General features: G+C 40.8%; 1 protein-coding gene across 13 annotated transcripts in view; it reads left to right on the top strand.

The window, feature by feature from the left end:
• NCOR2 (nuclear receptor corepressor 2) overlaps positions 1-12004 on the top strand; it is an 844184-nt gene extending 832180 nt beyond the window's left edge. For all 13 annotated transcript variants that reach the window (XM_033955736.1, XM_033955745.1, XM_033955746.1 and 10 more), the window contains 2 exons: positions 1197-1376; positions 3498-12004. In XM_033955736.1, coding sequence (XP_033811627.1) covers positions 1197-1376; positions 3498-3673 — 356 coding nt within the window. In that variant the 3' untranslated portion in view covers positions 3674-12004. The remainder of the gene's footprint in view (positions 1-1196; positions 1377-3497) is intronic.
• The last annotated feature ends 251 nt before the right edge of the window (positions 12005-12255 follow it).

Below are 12255 nucleotides of genomic sequence, written 5' to 3' on the forward strand. Positions count from 1 at the left end.
TCTTCATGAAAAGGCAGTTAATAAATCTGAAAAACCACTTATATGCCCAGTTAGCACCTTTCCATTTTGTGCTTAACTATCATATGTGCCATTATGGTGCCTAGTTGGCACTTAACATATGGCACGCTCTATAGAATTACCCCTTGGATGATCATTTTCCAGATTTGTAGGCTAGCCTGTACTCCTTGCTCAAAAAATATTGTACAAGCATCTTCCTCTCCTTGCACAACTGTGAAAGCAAAATTTAATTTTGATTATGGCAAGATGCCATTGCTAGCTCTGGAACCTCTACCCCCTTTCCCCCAGCCCAGTGCTTTGCCCCAGGAATAGCAGCATCCTGCAAGACACCGAGGTGTTCGGATTAATAAGCAAATGCATCTTTGCTCCGGTGTGCAACAGCTTGCCTCATCACAAAGCAGCAATTGTTCAGCCTTGAGGTAAAGAGGCTGAACAAAAGGATAACAGAAAGCAAGTTTTTAAAAAAAATGTTCCAAATAACTTTAAAATATTAGAATTTTGATCCTTTGCTTCTTTTCTGTGGGTTTATTTTTAAAGATCTGTAGGATATTCCTCTGCAACTTTTCTCTTCAAATGTAGGTGAAATTGGGATTTTATAATTGACCTGAGCTTATGGTTATTAGATGTTGTGTCTTTTTTATTATTTTATTTTTTTAAACTCCTATACTGTTGCAGTTTGTCCAGAAATGCAAACTGGCGTGCAGACTTGCTGAGAGCAAGCCTCTTGCAAATATTGCATGTGGTAAGCTTAGGGTTAAAGTTATTGAAATGAGTTACTGGCGTTAATGCGCTAATATGGGTATATAATGTACATTGATGCATATTAGTGTGTGGTAATATGGTACACCTTTCAGTAAATTTAGCCCTAAGATTGTCAACCCATCAAAGAACAAAATAAGGCCAACAGTCCCTGGTAATGTGCAATTCCATTAGCAGCCCTGTTGGACCTGTGCTTGAAGCTTGTTGGCCCTTCTCTTTGCATATTTGCTTCAAGAGCCTAATAAAATAACTGCAGCCAGGTGTATGAAGTTTTCATTTTAACAAAATGTTTCATTCTTTGCTTACTGGAAAGGATCCGTAATGCATGGACAAATAACAGCTTGCCATCTTACTACTACAATGAATATTCTATGCAGTCAATACCCATTTTGATACGTAGAAATGATTTCTGTTCTTAGGGGGTGGAGGAAAACCAAAACTTACTGCAAAGCCGAACGGCAGAAAGGCTAAGTCTCCAGCAATGGGCCTGTCCTCTGGAGAGAGACCCCCGTCTGTTTCTTCAGTCCATTCTGAGGGAGACTGTAACAGGAAGACTCCTTTGACCAGTCGTGTTTGGGAGGACAGGCCTTCCTCCACAGGTAAAACAGTGCCTCAGATAGGACCCCCCCAGGACTACTACAGTGTCTGAAAGTAACTTAGCTTGAATTTTACAGTGTCTTAAGTAACATAGCCTGCATCACTTCATTGGTCTTGTATATCCTGAGTCACTCAAAAGCGTGAGAGAGATGGTTCCATCACTTTCTGTCCTCCCCCCGAGTCACTTCTGCAAATGTCGGTGACATCACCCTTGGGAGCCATAGAATGTCTCCACATTAAGTATAAAGTAGTGTGGTGTACATGTTGGTCTACTTCTCAGTGCATGAAAATAAAAGCAAACCAAAATCCAGGTGAATACAGAGCAACAAAGTCAATTTAAAAAATGAATAATATGATACTTTTTCTGTTGGTCTAAATACATTTCTGAACAAGTTGGGAATAATTTTTATAAAGTCATTTTCACTCATAATGTGGTCACAAAAAGACCTCTTATAATTACTGGTGTAAAAGTATACATGATGATATGATGGTGCCCAGTAGGTATGTACAGGGGTGAGGTTTGGGTTGAGCAGCCATTCCCAACCCAGTCCTTGGGGCCAGTGGCATAGTAAGGGGGGGCGGACCGCCCCGGGCATTGGCACCTCTCTGCACCCCCATACCACGCTCACTCACTCCCTCCCTTCCCTGCCCTCCCCCCCCCCCCCCGGTACATCTTTAAAATCTTCACCAGCACAGGCAACTACTCTAGCCTGTTGCTCGCGCTGGCCTGGCTCCCTGTGAAATCACTTCCAGGAAGTGAAATCATGGGGCCAGGAAGTGATGTCAGAGAGAAAGCCAATGCCAGCATGAGCTGCAGGCCAGAGAAGCTGCTCGTGCTGGTGAAGATTTAAAGAGGTACAGGGGTGGGAAGGGAGGGCACGAATGTGGCGTGGGGAACCTGAAGGAGTGTGGGGGTGGCGGAGGGCACCATCGCCCTCAATGCCTCATACCCTCGCTATGCCACTGCTTGGGGCACACCTAGTCCCATCAAGTTTTCAGGATATCCACACTGAATATGCCTCAGTTGCATGCAGATCTAACTCATAATATTTATTGTGGAAAACATGATGGGATTAGGTATGCCCCGAGGACTGGATTGGGAACAGCCAGGGTAGAGCATGGGCAAAGTTTTCAAGCTTGCTTATATATTATAAAATACAATAATCTGTACATATGTGAATAATCTAGTCACGATCATTAATGCCCTATTATAAATACCTTCATTGTGCCAGAAATGTATTGTAAGCCAATTAAAAGATATCATCTATTTTTTTTTTTTTTTTGTCTTGTTGGCTGTGTCAGCTTTTATTATCATACATTATTATGAAATTTGCAAAATGACTGTCTGGGATTCATTAAGCCCAAAAGATGAATTAAGGACAGATATTTTTATGTTGTGTTTCCATCCAAAGCTTTTTTAAAAAAGGCTATACCTCCATCTTTGCGCATAGAAATTTGATATCACTGAAAGATTTAAAAATGAGATTTCAGATGTGCCGTGAGAGTCCAGGGAGGAGGAGGAGAGGTGCCAGTGCCAGCTGACTGCCTACAGGGCATGCCTCTCATGGCGAGAGGAACATCCTGTAGGCACTTCATTTATTTATTTATTCATTCAATTTTCCAGGGGAGCTCAGAATGGTTTACATTAATTTATTCAGGTACTCAAGCATTTTTCCCTGCCTGTCCCTGCAGGCTCACAATCTATCTAATGTACCTGAGGCAATGGGGGGATTAAGTGACTTGCCCAGGAGCAGTGTGGGTTTGAACCCACAACCTCAGGGTGCTGAGGCTGTAGCTGTAACCACTGCACCACACTCTCCCCTGCCACCAGCGCCTCTGCTCCTCTTTGCGCCCTGTCTGGAGGGCATTTGCGCATGCGCGGACTTCGACATGATACATGACGTCATCATGGCGATGTTCACGCACTTCCAGGTGCCCTAGAGCCGCGGCCACCAATTTAGTGTGCCGTGGCTTGTAAAGTTTGCGAGACACTGCCCTAAAGTGATGTCTACAGGAACTCAAAGCAAAGATTTCTCTCTGCCTGGATTATCTGCAGCTTTGTAGAATACCAATACCAAAGCAGGTTTTTCTAGTGACCTTTTCCTTTTCACTTTTCCTTTTAGGTTCAACACCTTTTCCATGCAATCCATTAACAATGAGGCTTGCAACAGGACTAGTTACGGCCCAGTCTCCAGCATCCATTCCACAAGGTAACTCTAGCAGTCAGCACCGGGGCTGGGAAGAGGAGCCAAAGCCTCTGCTCTGCTCACAGTATGAAACGCTCTCAGACAGTGAATAAAGTAGATGGAAAACAGTGCAGTGTGGCTAGCAGGGTAACTTCGACTGCACGTGTCTCAGCCCACGGAACCCAGCGAACTGGTTCTATAGCTGAGCCAGGAGCAGCATTAAGACCTAACTTGATTCTCTTCACTGGAAGTCCAGAGGATCTTGAAACTTGAGGAAAAAAAAAAAAAAAAAAAGCAGCAAAGCCTTAAAATGAAACCCAACCTAATTCCCCATTTCTAGCATCAGGATCACTGGATACAGCCTCGGGCAGAAGATTGATTTGGAAGGGTTCAGAGCTTTGATACAACTGGTCTTTGAATTTCAGTTTATTTACTCAGGGGCCATATCCACCTGCTGCTCCTTCAGTGTGTTAAGAAAGCCGAAATCCCTGTGGGATAATGGATGTGTGAGCAGTTATACACGTCTCTGTATGCAACATCCTTATGTCATTTTGGACACATGCACCTTCTCGGAGGGTTCACTTTTTGTCTGAAATTCAAGTTTTCCCCCTCTGTCTACCATATCACTTTGAGCGTTCTGTCAGTTTGCACAAAAGCCTGCTAAGCGGAGTAATTACTTGCTGTCGTCATCTGGAATCGGCCGACATGCTGCCTTACCTGCTGTGCTGCGGCAGTAATGCCCCAGTTCCTCCCCTGCCCCCACCCATGCAAGGTTGACGATTGCAGTGAATCAGCTGAAATAGCTGCAGGTTTGCAGACCAAGATTGCATGTTGGTGTTATAAATGTATTCAGTGTCCTAAGAAGACATTAAGAGCTGCAGACACTTGGTGGGAGAAATTGGGAGGTGAAGGAAGGGTTGAGATGGGGCAATCCATGGACATGTGAGGATGCCCACTGAAAAACACTGGTTTTCATGGAGCCACCCAGAGATTCCCACAGAATGCTGTTAGCTGTTGGTAGTTTGATTTTCACTGTTCAGCTGCAGGTTCATATTGCTAAATACAGGATATCATGATAATATTATTACAAGATCACTGGTACTGATGTATATTAAAGTATGTACAGTGGATTTCTAATAAGAGTTTTCCGCAAGAGCCTCCTATGTGTTAGAAAATCTTAAGCCTGTATTCCTACTAAGAAAAGAGTTCCTGTTTGGAGAATATTTGAATTACAAGAATATTGTTCCAGTGCTTTCAAAGGCATATTAACAACAAGCACCCTCTGTGTCTCCTAAACACGTTGCATGTCTACACAGTGGCGGCGGCGGCAGCAGTAGCAGTGTGGTAATTTCAGCATTTCAATGTGACAGTGAAACAGAAGTGCCATTAATGTCCTGGCTCTTTGCAGTAATCGTTAAATTGCACTAGGGGGCCGCTTAATATTTTTTATTCCCTCACTACAGTCAGCCACTCACTCCCCCGTCCATTGCTGATTCCTACAAAGTTGCAGAAGGATCTCGAGTAGCTAACACCCTGGTGAAGCTTCAGCTCTCTCACAGCTGGAACCTCTCAGTAGGCTTTAGGGCTCGACACTGTCAGACCAAGAGAGAGATGCAGGAGTGGCAGGAAGTTAGCTGGAGATCAGAGGGTCCCATGTTAGTGGGAAAGTCATTAGACCGTATCTCGTAGTCTTAAACAAGTGTGGGTTATTTTTTTAGGATATCCCTAAAGAGTACGCATGAGAGAGATTTACACAGGTACGACCTCAGTGGTATGCAAATCTATCTTATAGGTTACATTGTATGCTATATATATATGTACTGTAGGTTGCATAGATAATTTACACAGCACATTATTCTTGGATATTTCCCTACAATGCTTCAGTTTAGGATTCAACCCCATATGTTGTATATAGCTGAATACTGTCTGCATGTTTACAGATACATGCAGTTACTGTACATTGACTGGTATCCAGTACTTGAAATGGGTTTAAAAATAAAACCTGTCCAATAGCCCCAATCATTGTTTTTAATACAAATATGCCCCCTCCTTCATCACCATAAGAGAAAATAAATCAGCCCCTCAGATGTTTGACAGTTTAAAAGATATGCTTTTAAAAATGTCCAACAAACCATGGATAGCGCTGTAAAGTTCAACAATCATCATTCCCAAGGAAACGTTTGAGTAGGCAAGAAGCAGAGATGCCTAGCATGGCCTGGCATATTAAAAATGTATTGTCAAGAGAGATCTGATATCTGTGCAAAAGATATTTTTTTTTAAAATATATGAACCACAGAGTTCGAAGAGTTCTGAGTTTTAAAGGATACATGTAGAGACCATTTCTCAGTGCCTGATTTACCGATGTTAATTCAATCAGTAATTATATCAGAGGTGGAAAAATAGAAGCCCAAAAATGTAAATCATTGGCCCTTTGTCCCATTGATCCCTCAGGGAATGGAAATGGAATCTTGAAATGCAAGATGAAGCAGGTCTGTCTGGCTGATGCCACTTCACCTGGTGTGGAACTAGGAAACTGAATTCAATTTTTATGTTGAATATCCCTTATATAGCCAAATTTGTAAATTGTAAGTGAGAGACTTTACACATTGTATCACCTAGTCGCAAAAAAAAAAAAAAAAAAAGAAGAAGAAGGAAAGAAAAGGCTGAATTATGTGTTGGTTTACAGCACAGGTGGGCAACCATGATCCTCGGGGGCCACAATCCAGTAAGGTTTTCAAGATTTCCAAGCTAAATATGCATGGGATCACTTTGCATACGATGGAAGCAGTATATGCAAATCGATCTCATGCTTATTCATTGTGGAAACGCAATCAAATAAAGCAACTCCCTTATGGATTTCTCCACTTGTTCATTAATGATGAATAATAAATAGATTCATAATTCTTGTACAAAAAACTTCTGGAATCTACACCATAGGGTCATTTACCTCTTCCAGCCTAGAACTTAAAACAAATTTCTAGCCCCTCCCTCTGTGATCATCTCCTGTTACTTACCCCTGGATATCCAGTCAGTGCACAAGCCAGGTAGATCTATAACACAAAACAGGAAACAAAAGCAAAGAGAGAGAGGGGGTGCGGGGTACTCCCCCCACTCCATATCAGATCTGCTCATGAACAACAAATGCAAACAAATAGGCCAAGCTTTGCATGTCAACTATTTGAATTGAAAACAGCATAAATTTGGTTAAAAGAGACACGGCCTGAGGTTCAGAAGGGGGCAACCACCCGGGAACCCCTAAAACCTTTACATAAGGGAACAAGAATGGAATTTTTAGTGCGGCTGGTCAAAGTCAGAAATCCAGCTTACCAGTTACTGGACAGGTGACCTGCGAATCGGACAGACAAGTCTGGGCGGGTGTGTAGATTCCAGAGGACATTTACAAGAAAGAATATTAGCAGAGATAAGTAACCTAATCTTTCAATCCTTCAAACTCGCAACATAATATGCTCAGAGATCTGGAGACCATACCCAGGGAAAACTCACCATATACAGCCTCTCCATTCAATCATTGCACATTCTCTGTATTAGTTACCATATTCTTTATCTAAGTGCCTAAGGTCACACTTATTTTGAAAAGAGTAATGGACTTACCTCATTTAGAAGGCATCCCCTTTGCTTGAAAAACTTCATTGGCTTCCTGTTTGTTTCAGGATTCAATTTAAATGTGCATGTATTGTCTTTAAACTCCTGTTCGGTATTATACCTCTAGTTCCGTTAACTTGGAATGCCCAAAGATTTGTGTTCTTGCAAAATACGCAAAGATTAAAATTCTCTTTCTCTTCTTTTAAGAGAATTAGATCTAAAGGAAAACTGGCAAATTCCTATATGTTCAAACTTACAGAGATTTGTAATGCAATTCCACTTTAATAAGATACTTAAAAACTTTTCAAACATTCCGTAGAATATTGAAAACATCATTCTCTAAGTATCTAACATCTCACTCCTCTTAACTTTCTTTATTGGGGGGTTTTTTTCTGTGTCTTTCAGTTTATTTTCTTCTTGGTTTATTTAATCTTTAACATTATTGTTGTTATTAATAGTTCATGATTGTTAACCTAGTCGAGCTCCATTTTCCATGGAGATGACCTGGTCTATAAACATAAGGTTTAGTTTAGTTTTAGTTTAGATAAGTGCATTACTCTTTTCAAAATAAGTGTGACAATATAAGTCTAATACCTTTAGCACTTAAGATAGATAGAGAATATGGTAACTAATGCAGAGAATATGCAATGATTGGATGGAGAGGCTGTATATGGTGAGTTTTCCCCAGGTATGGTCTCCAGGTCTCTGAGCATATTATGTTGCAAGTTTGAAGGATTTATGAATCTATTTCATATTCATCATTAACAAACAAGTGGTGAAATCCATAAGGGAATTGCTTTATTTGATTGTGTTTGGACGCTTGTTTTGCACTCCTATTGTTTCAAACTGTTCAGTCCCCACTTTTTGGCTGGATTTTGGCCTTTGAGGACCGTGGTTGCCAACCCCTGTTTTACAGGATATATTTCAATATCTCATTATGGTGAATGTTGGTCCTCGAGGGCCACAATCCAGTTGGGTTTTCAGGATTTCACCAATGAATATGCATGAGATCTGTTAGCATACAATGAAAGCAGTGCATGCAAATAGATCTCATGCATATTGGGGAAATCCTGAAAACCCACTGGATTGCGGCCCTCGAGGACCGATATTTGACACCCCAGAGTTAATGTAATACTGCCCCGTGATGTTTCATTTTATCAAGAGTCTGCATAACAATACGGCCTAACGTTAGTAGGTTGTTTTGTGAAATCTGCAGCACAAAAAAAAAAACCATGGCGGGAAAGGCTGATTATTTTTACGGAAAAATGAATCGGCGGTGACAGGATACCCTCATTTTTACTGTTGTGTGTATTATTTGTATTTAAAAAATCAATAGCAAAAAAAAATGTATTATTTAAATAGAATCTTTTTATTCGACCGGAAGTTTTTTAGGAAGAAAAAGTTTTCAGCTATTTTTGGGTTTGTTTGTTTTTTTTGTAATTGTTATTCAAAAATACATATATAAAAAAAAAAACATCAAGGTCATTCAGAATATTTTTATGTAGAGGACACAACAGTCATGTAATTTTTCCTTTTGTTAGTAGCAAGTAGCATATCAGTTAAAATTGGTCATGAAACAATGACAGCTGTTCAGTCACGGCAGCTTCCTGCTTCATAGGCAAAACACCAGGATGATAACTTTCCCAAATGTGTCTATTTATCTCTTAGGGTCCCTTTTACTAAGCTGCTTTGGTGCCTTGTGTAGCTTAAAATAGCATACCTTGGGACATCCTCAGGCATCCATTATCTGCTAAATGTGCATAGGCTAACCATGTGCTAAAAAATTATACGTATACATTTTTGAGGGAATGTTTCAGAGGGGTGGAGAGTGGCGTTGGTGTGCTAATCAGCACAGCTATGTTACTGTTAGCGCATGGATAGCACATGAGCCCTTAGACCCAGAATTTCTCTAACCGGTGGCGATGTCGGCGGCTGCCGATTGCAGATCAGTTACGTGATGGTGCCATTTACAGAATCATACCTCCAGCAAAGGTAGGTGCCGGAAACATAGGCCAGTATTTTCTAGGCCTACCTTTCTGACGCCTACCTTTGATTATGAATTGTGCCTCCGTAAGCGCTTTGGGCCACCTAACGCCACTTCCGGTGTTAGCCACAACCATAGTGGCATTAGGTGTCTTAAAGTGTCGTTTAAACAGTGGGGGGGGGGGGGGGGTTTCAGAGCTTGGGTGCCATTTTGAGAATCTGGCCTTACTGCCTACAAAATGGGTGGCGGTTAGTGCACATGCAGTAATATTCCAAAAAATACAAAAAGAGGCTTAAGAGCCTGGGAAATAGCCTGTGTAAGGCTGCGCTAAGGCCATATTTATCATAGCTTAGTAAAAGGACCCTTCAGAAAGGGGAAGTTTCTACATGGCTACGTGTGTACAAAAAGAGGTCACATGATCACACTACCAGCAACTTTTGTTTCTTAGTTTTTAATTTCTTTGTTCTAGTTCTGCACAAATGGCAGGTAATATAAAATTCAGTTTTGTGTGCAGTTTAATGTGTTGGTGTTGGGTTTATTGCATGTTCTTTAACGCACAATTATTAGAAACTTGAAGGTGCTCCTTATAGACTTTAGGGAAAAAACAGCTGACCTGATGGCTCATTTTATACAGAATGTTGAGATAGGAATTCAGATGACCAGGTAAAAGACATGTTCAGTTCTGATGGTATTATACAGAAGGCTTTGCTGAATGCGGAGCCTTTTGTAAAGTTCATATAAGGAAGTGCAGGAGTGCATGTAATGTGCTGGTATGTACAGCAGGAGCAGCCATTTTACAAATTTACACGTGCACAAAAAAAGAGTAGTATTACTTTGACGTGTTCCATGTGTAAGCATTGGCATGTACGTGTGGAAGCAGAAATTTTGCAACTTCTGTTTTTCTATGTCAACATTTGATCCCATTTTACAAACATATTTGTCTTAAGTTGCTGCCAATTAAATCATGAAGTTGCTATTCATGGAAATATTGATATAGATGTAATTGGAGGCAAAAATAAACAGTGGAGCGTAAGGAGAATTGCTCTTTTAATTGCTCTTTTATTTTTAAAGCTTTGGACAAAATGGGTACTTAAAAAAAAAAAAAAAATCACCCTTAGCTGGTGAAGAAACCAACAGGTGCATTTTTCTTAACACAGATGTGTATTTCCTATTTAAGACTGGGCCTAAACATTACTACTACTACTATTTATTATTTCTAAGGCGCTACCAGACGCACGCAGCGCTGTACATTAAACACGCAAGAGATGATCCCTGCTTGAAATTGTTTACAATCTAATTATGGTAGATATTGTCTGGATTTTTGGCTCGCCCAAGCCACGCCACCTTGAAATCTCTACATCCCGGCGATCTCCACATATAAACAGGAGCTTTCCAAAATCAAAATTTTCACTGGATTTTGTTCAACTTTTCGTTGAACCAGATCTATCCTTAGTTCCCAGCTTAAAGAACTCTTTGTGGCTATACTTGATCCTGCCACTAGGTGGAATCAGTTGGCATTTGTCTAAAATAGACCTGCCTTTCTTGAGTCTTTGCAGTCTGTAGAGTAAAATCAAGACAGTATGCATTTGTTTCTTATGGACGGAACTTATAGAAGTGGGAAAACATCTCTAGAGCAGAGAACAGCATGTGTGTACTGCGTGGCTGCCTTCTACCTGTCTTTATAGATACAATACATACAGAATTTCTATTAACCATTTCTTCTGGTATGGGCTCATTGAAGGCATGTTAGGTTAAGTTATTTATTCTTGATATACTCACCATTAACTGCATTGCAGACCAAAGCAGCATATAAATAAAATAGATATTTTTTTTCTCAGATTTGGGCCCCCTTTGGGGTGTGTGGTTATGAGCTAAAACTCAAGCTGTACAAAGACATGACTTTTCTAAACCTAATTAAAAAGTCAGATTCCCCCGGGCCGCACCAGTCCTAAGTCAGCTGCTAGGTGCCAGCTGAGACGGGACGCCACCCTTGCCCCCACACTCACACTCCTGCTCCGCGGGGCGAGAGGAAAGAGAGCGAGAGAGGTCGGGGGGTGAGGAGATGAGGTGCGGGTAGAGGCACCCACCGCAGCTGGGGTGATCCAAGGGAAGGGTCTGGCCAGCGTTCAGAGTCACCGCCGCCCCGCGTGTGGTCAACCTAGACATTTAAAGGACAACACACATCATTGTTTCCATGGACTGAAGCACATCTGTTATGTGTCTAGTAGAACACATCATATTGGCCCATTCTTTAAAAGTGCTGGCGTTCATAGTTCAGTCTTGTCTTTTTTTTTTTTTTTTTTGCATGTTACTTAAGCGAGTAATGGTTAAAAATAATTTATGTATGCCAGTGGGGTTACTAGCCAGTTACTAACAATATTGCACTACAGAATTGTCACAATGGCACAATTGGATACCAAATGGACATGCAAAAATCTGTTATCAAAGGGCAATAACCTTGAAAAAGGAGTTGGTGAAACAAATGGTATTATTTGGTGCAGTTTGTCGCTCTTTGCAACCATCTTATACTCATGGCAAGGGGATCGAGGAAGGGTCCATAAATCTATTTTACAGTGTTATAATCCTTAGTGTCAGGTAATTGTATAGCATAAATTGGTTGATTTAAAAACAAACCAATGATCTATGTGTGTATTTGTGTGCGTGTTGGGAGAAACAGATGGTTTCACGCCATCTTGTAATGGGACTAGAGGATTTTACACTGCTGGGTTTTAATTCCAGCTTCCCATATTCTTTGCAAAATAAACTCTTTAAAGTATTTTGTTGTTGTAAAAAAAAAAAAAAAGATTTTTCATAATGGGAGAATACAGTACTTTGCACATGATCTGAGTTGAATAAACAGCACCTGTGTGCTCATGTTTGTTAGCTGGCAGTATCATGCTGAAGTGGTACAATGTGGAAGAGGTCTCTTGAACTGTAAATAGCATACAGATTTTTAGCACTGTCCAATGTTTATTTATTTATATTGGGCTTTGCCAAACAAGTCCAGGCAGAGCGCTGAGAAATGAAACCTTCAGAAAGCATATGCAAGATAATCAAGCAAACGATACAGGGTAATTAATAAATTAGAAATAAAAATTTTAAAATATG

Source organism: Geotrypetes seraphini, chromosome 8 (assembly GCF_902459505.1).
Source record: "Geotrypetes seraphini chromosome 8, aGeoSer1.1, whole genome shotgun sequence".
Classification (NCBI taxonomy): Eukaryota; Metazoa; Chordata; class Amphibia; order Gymnophiona; family Dermophiidae; genus Geotrypetes; species Geotrypetes seraphini.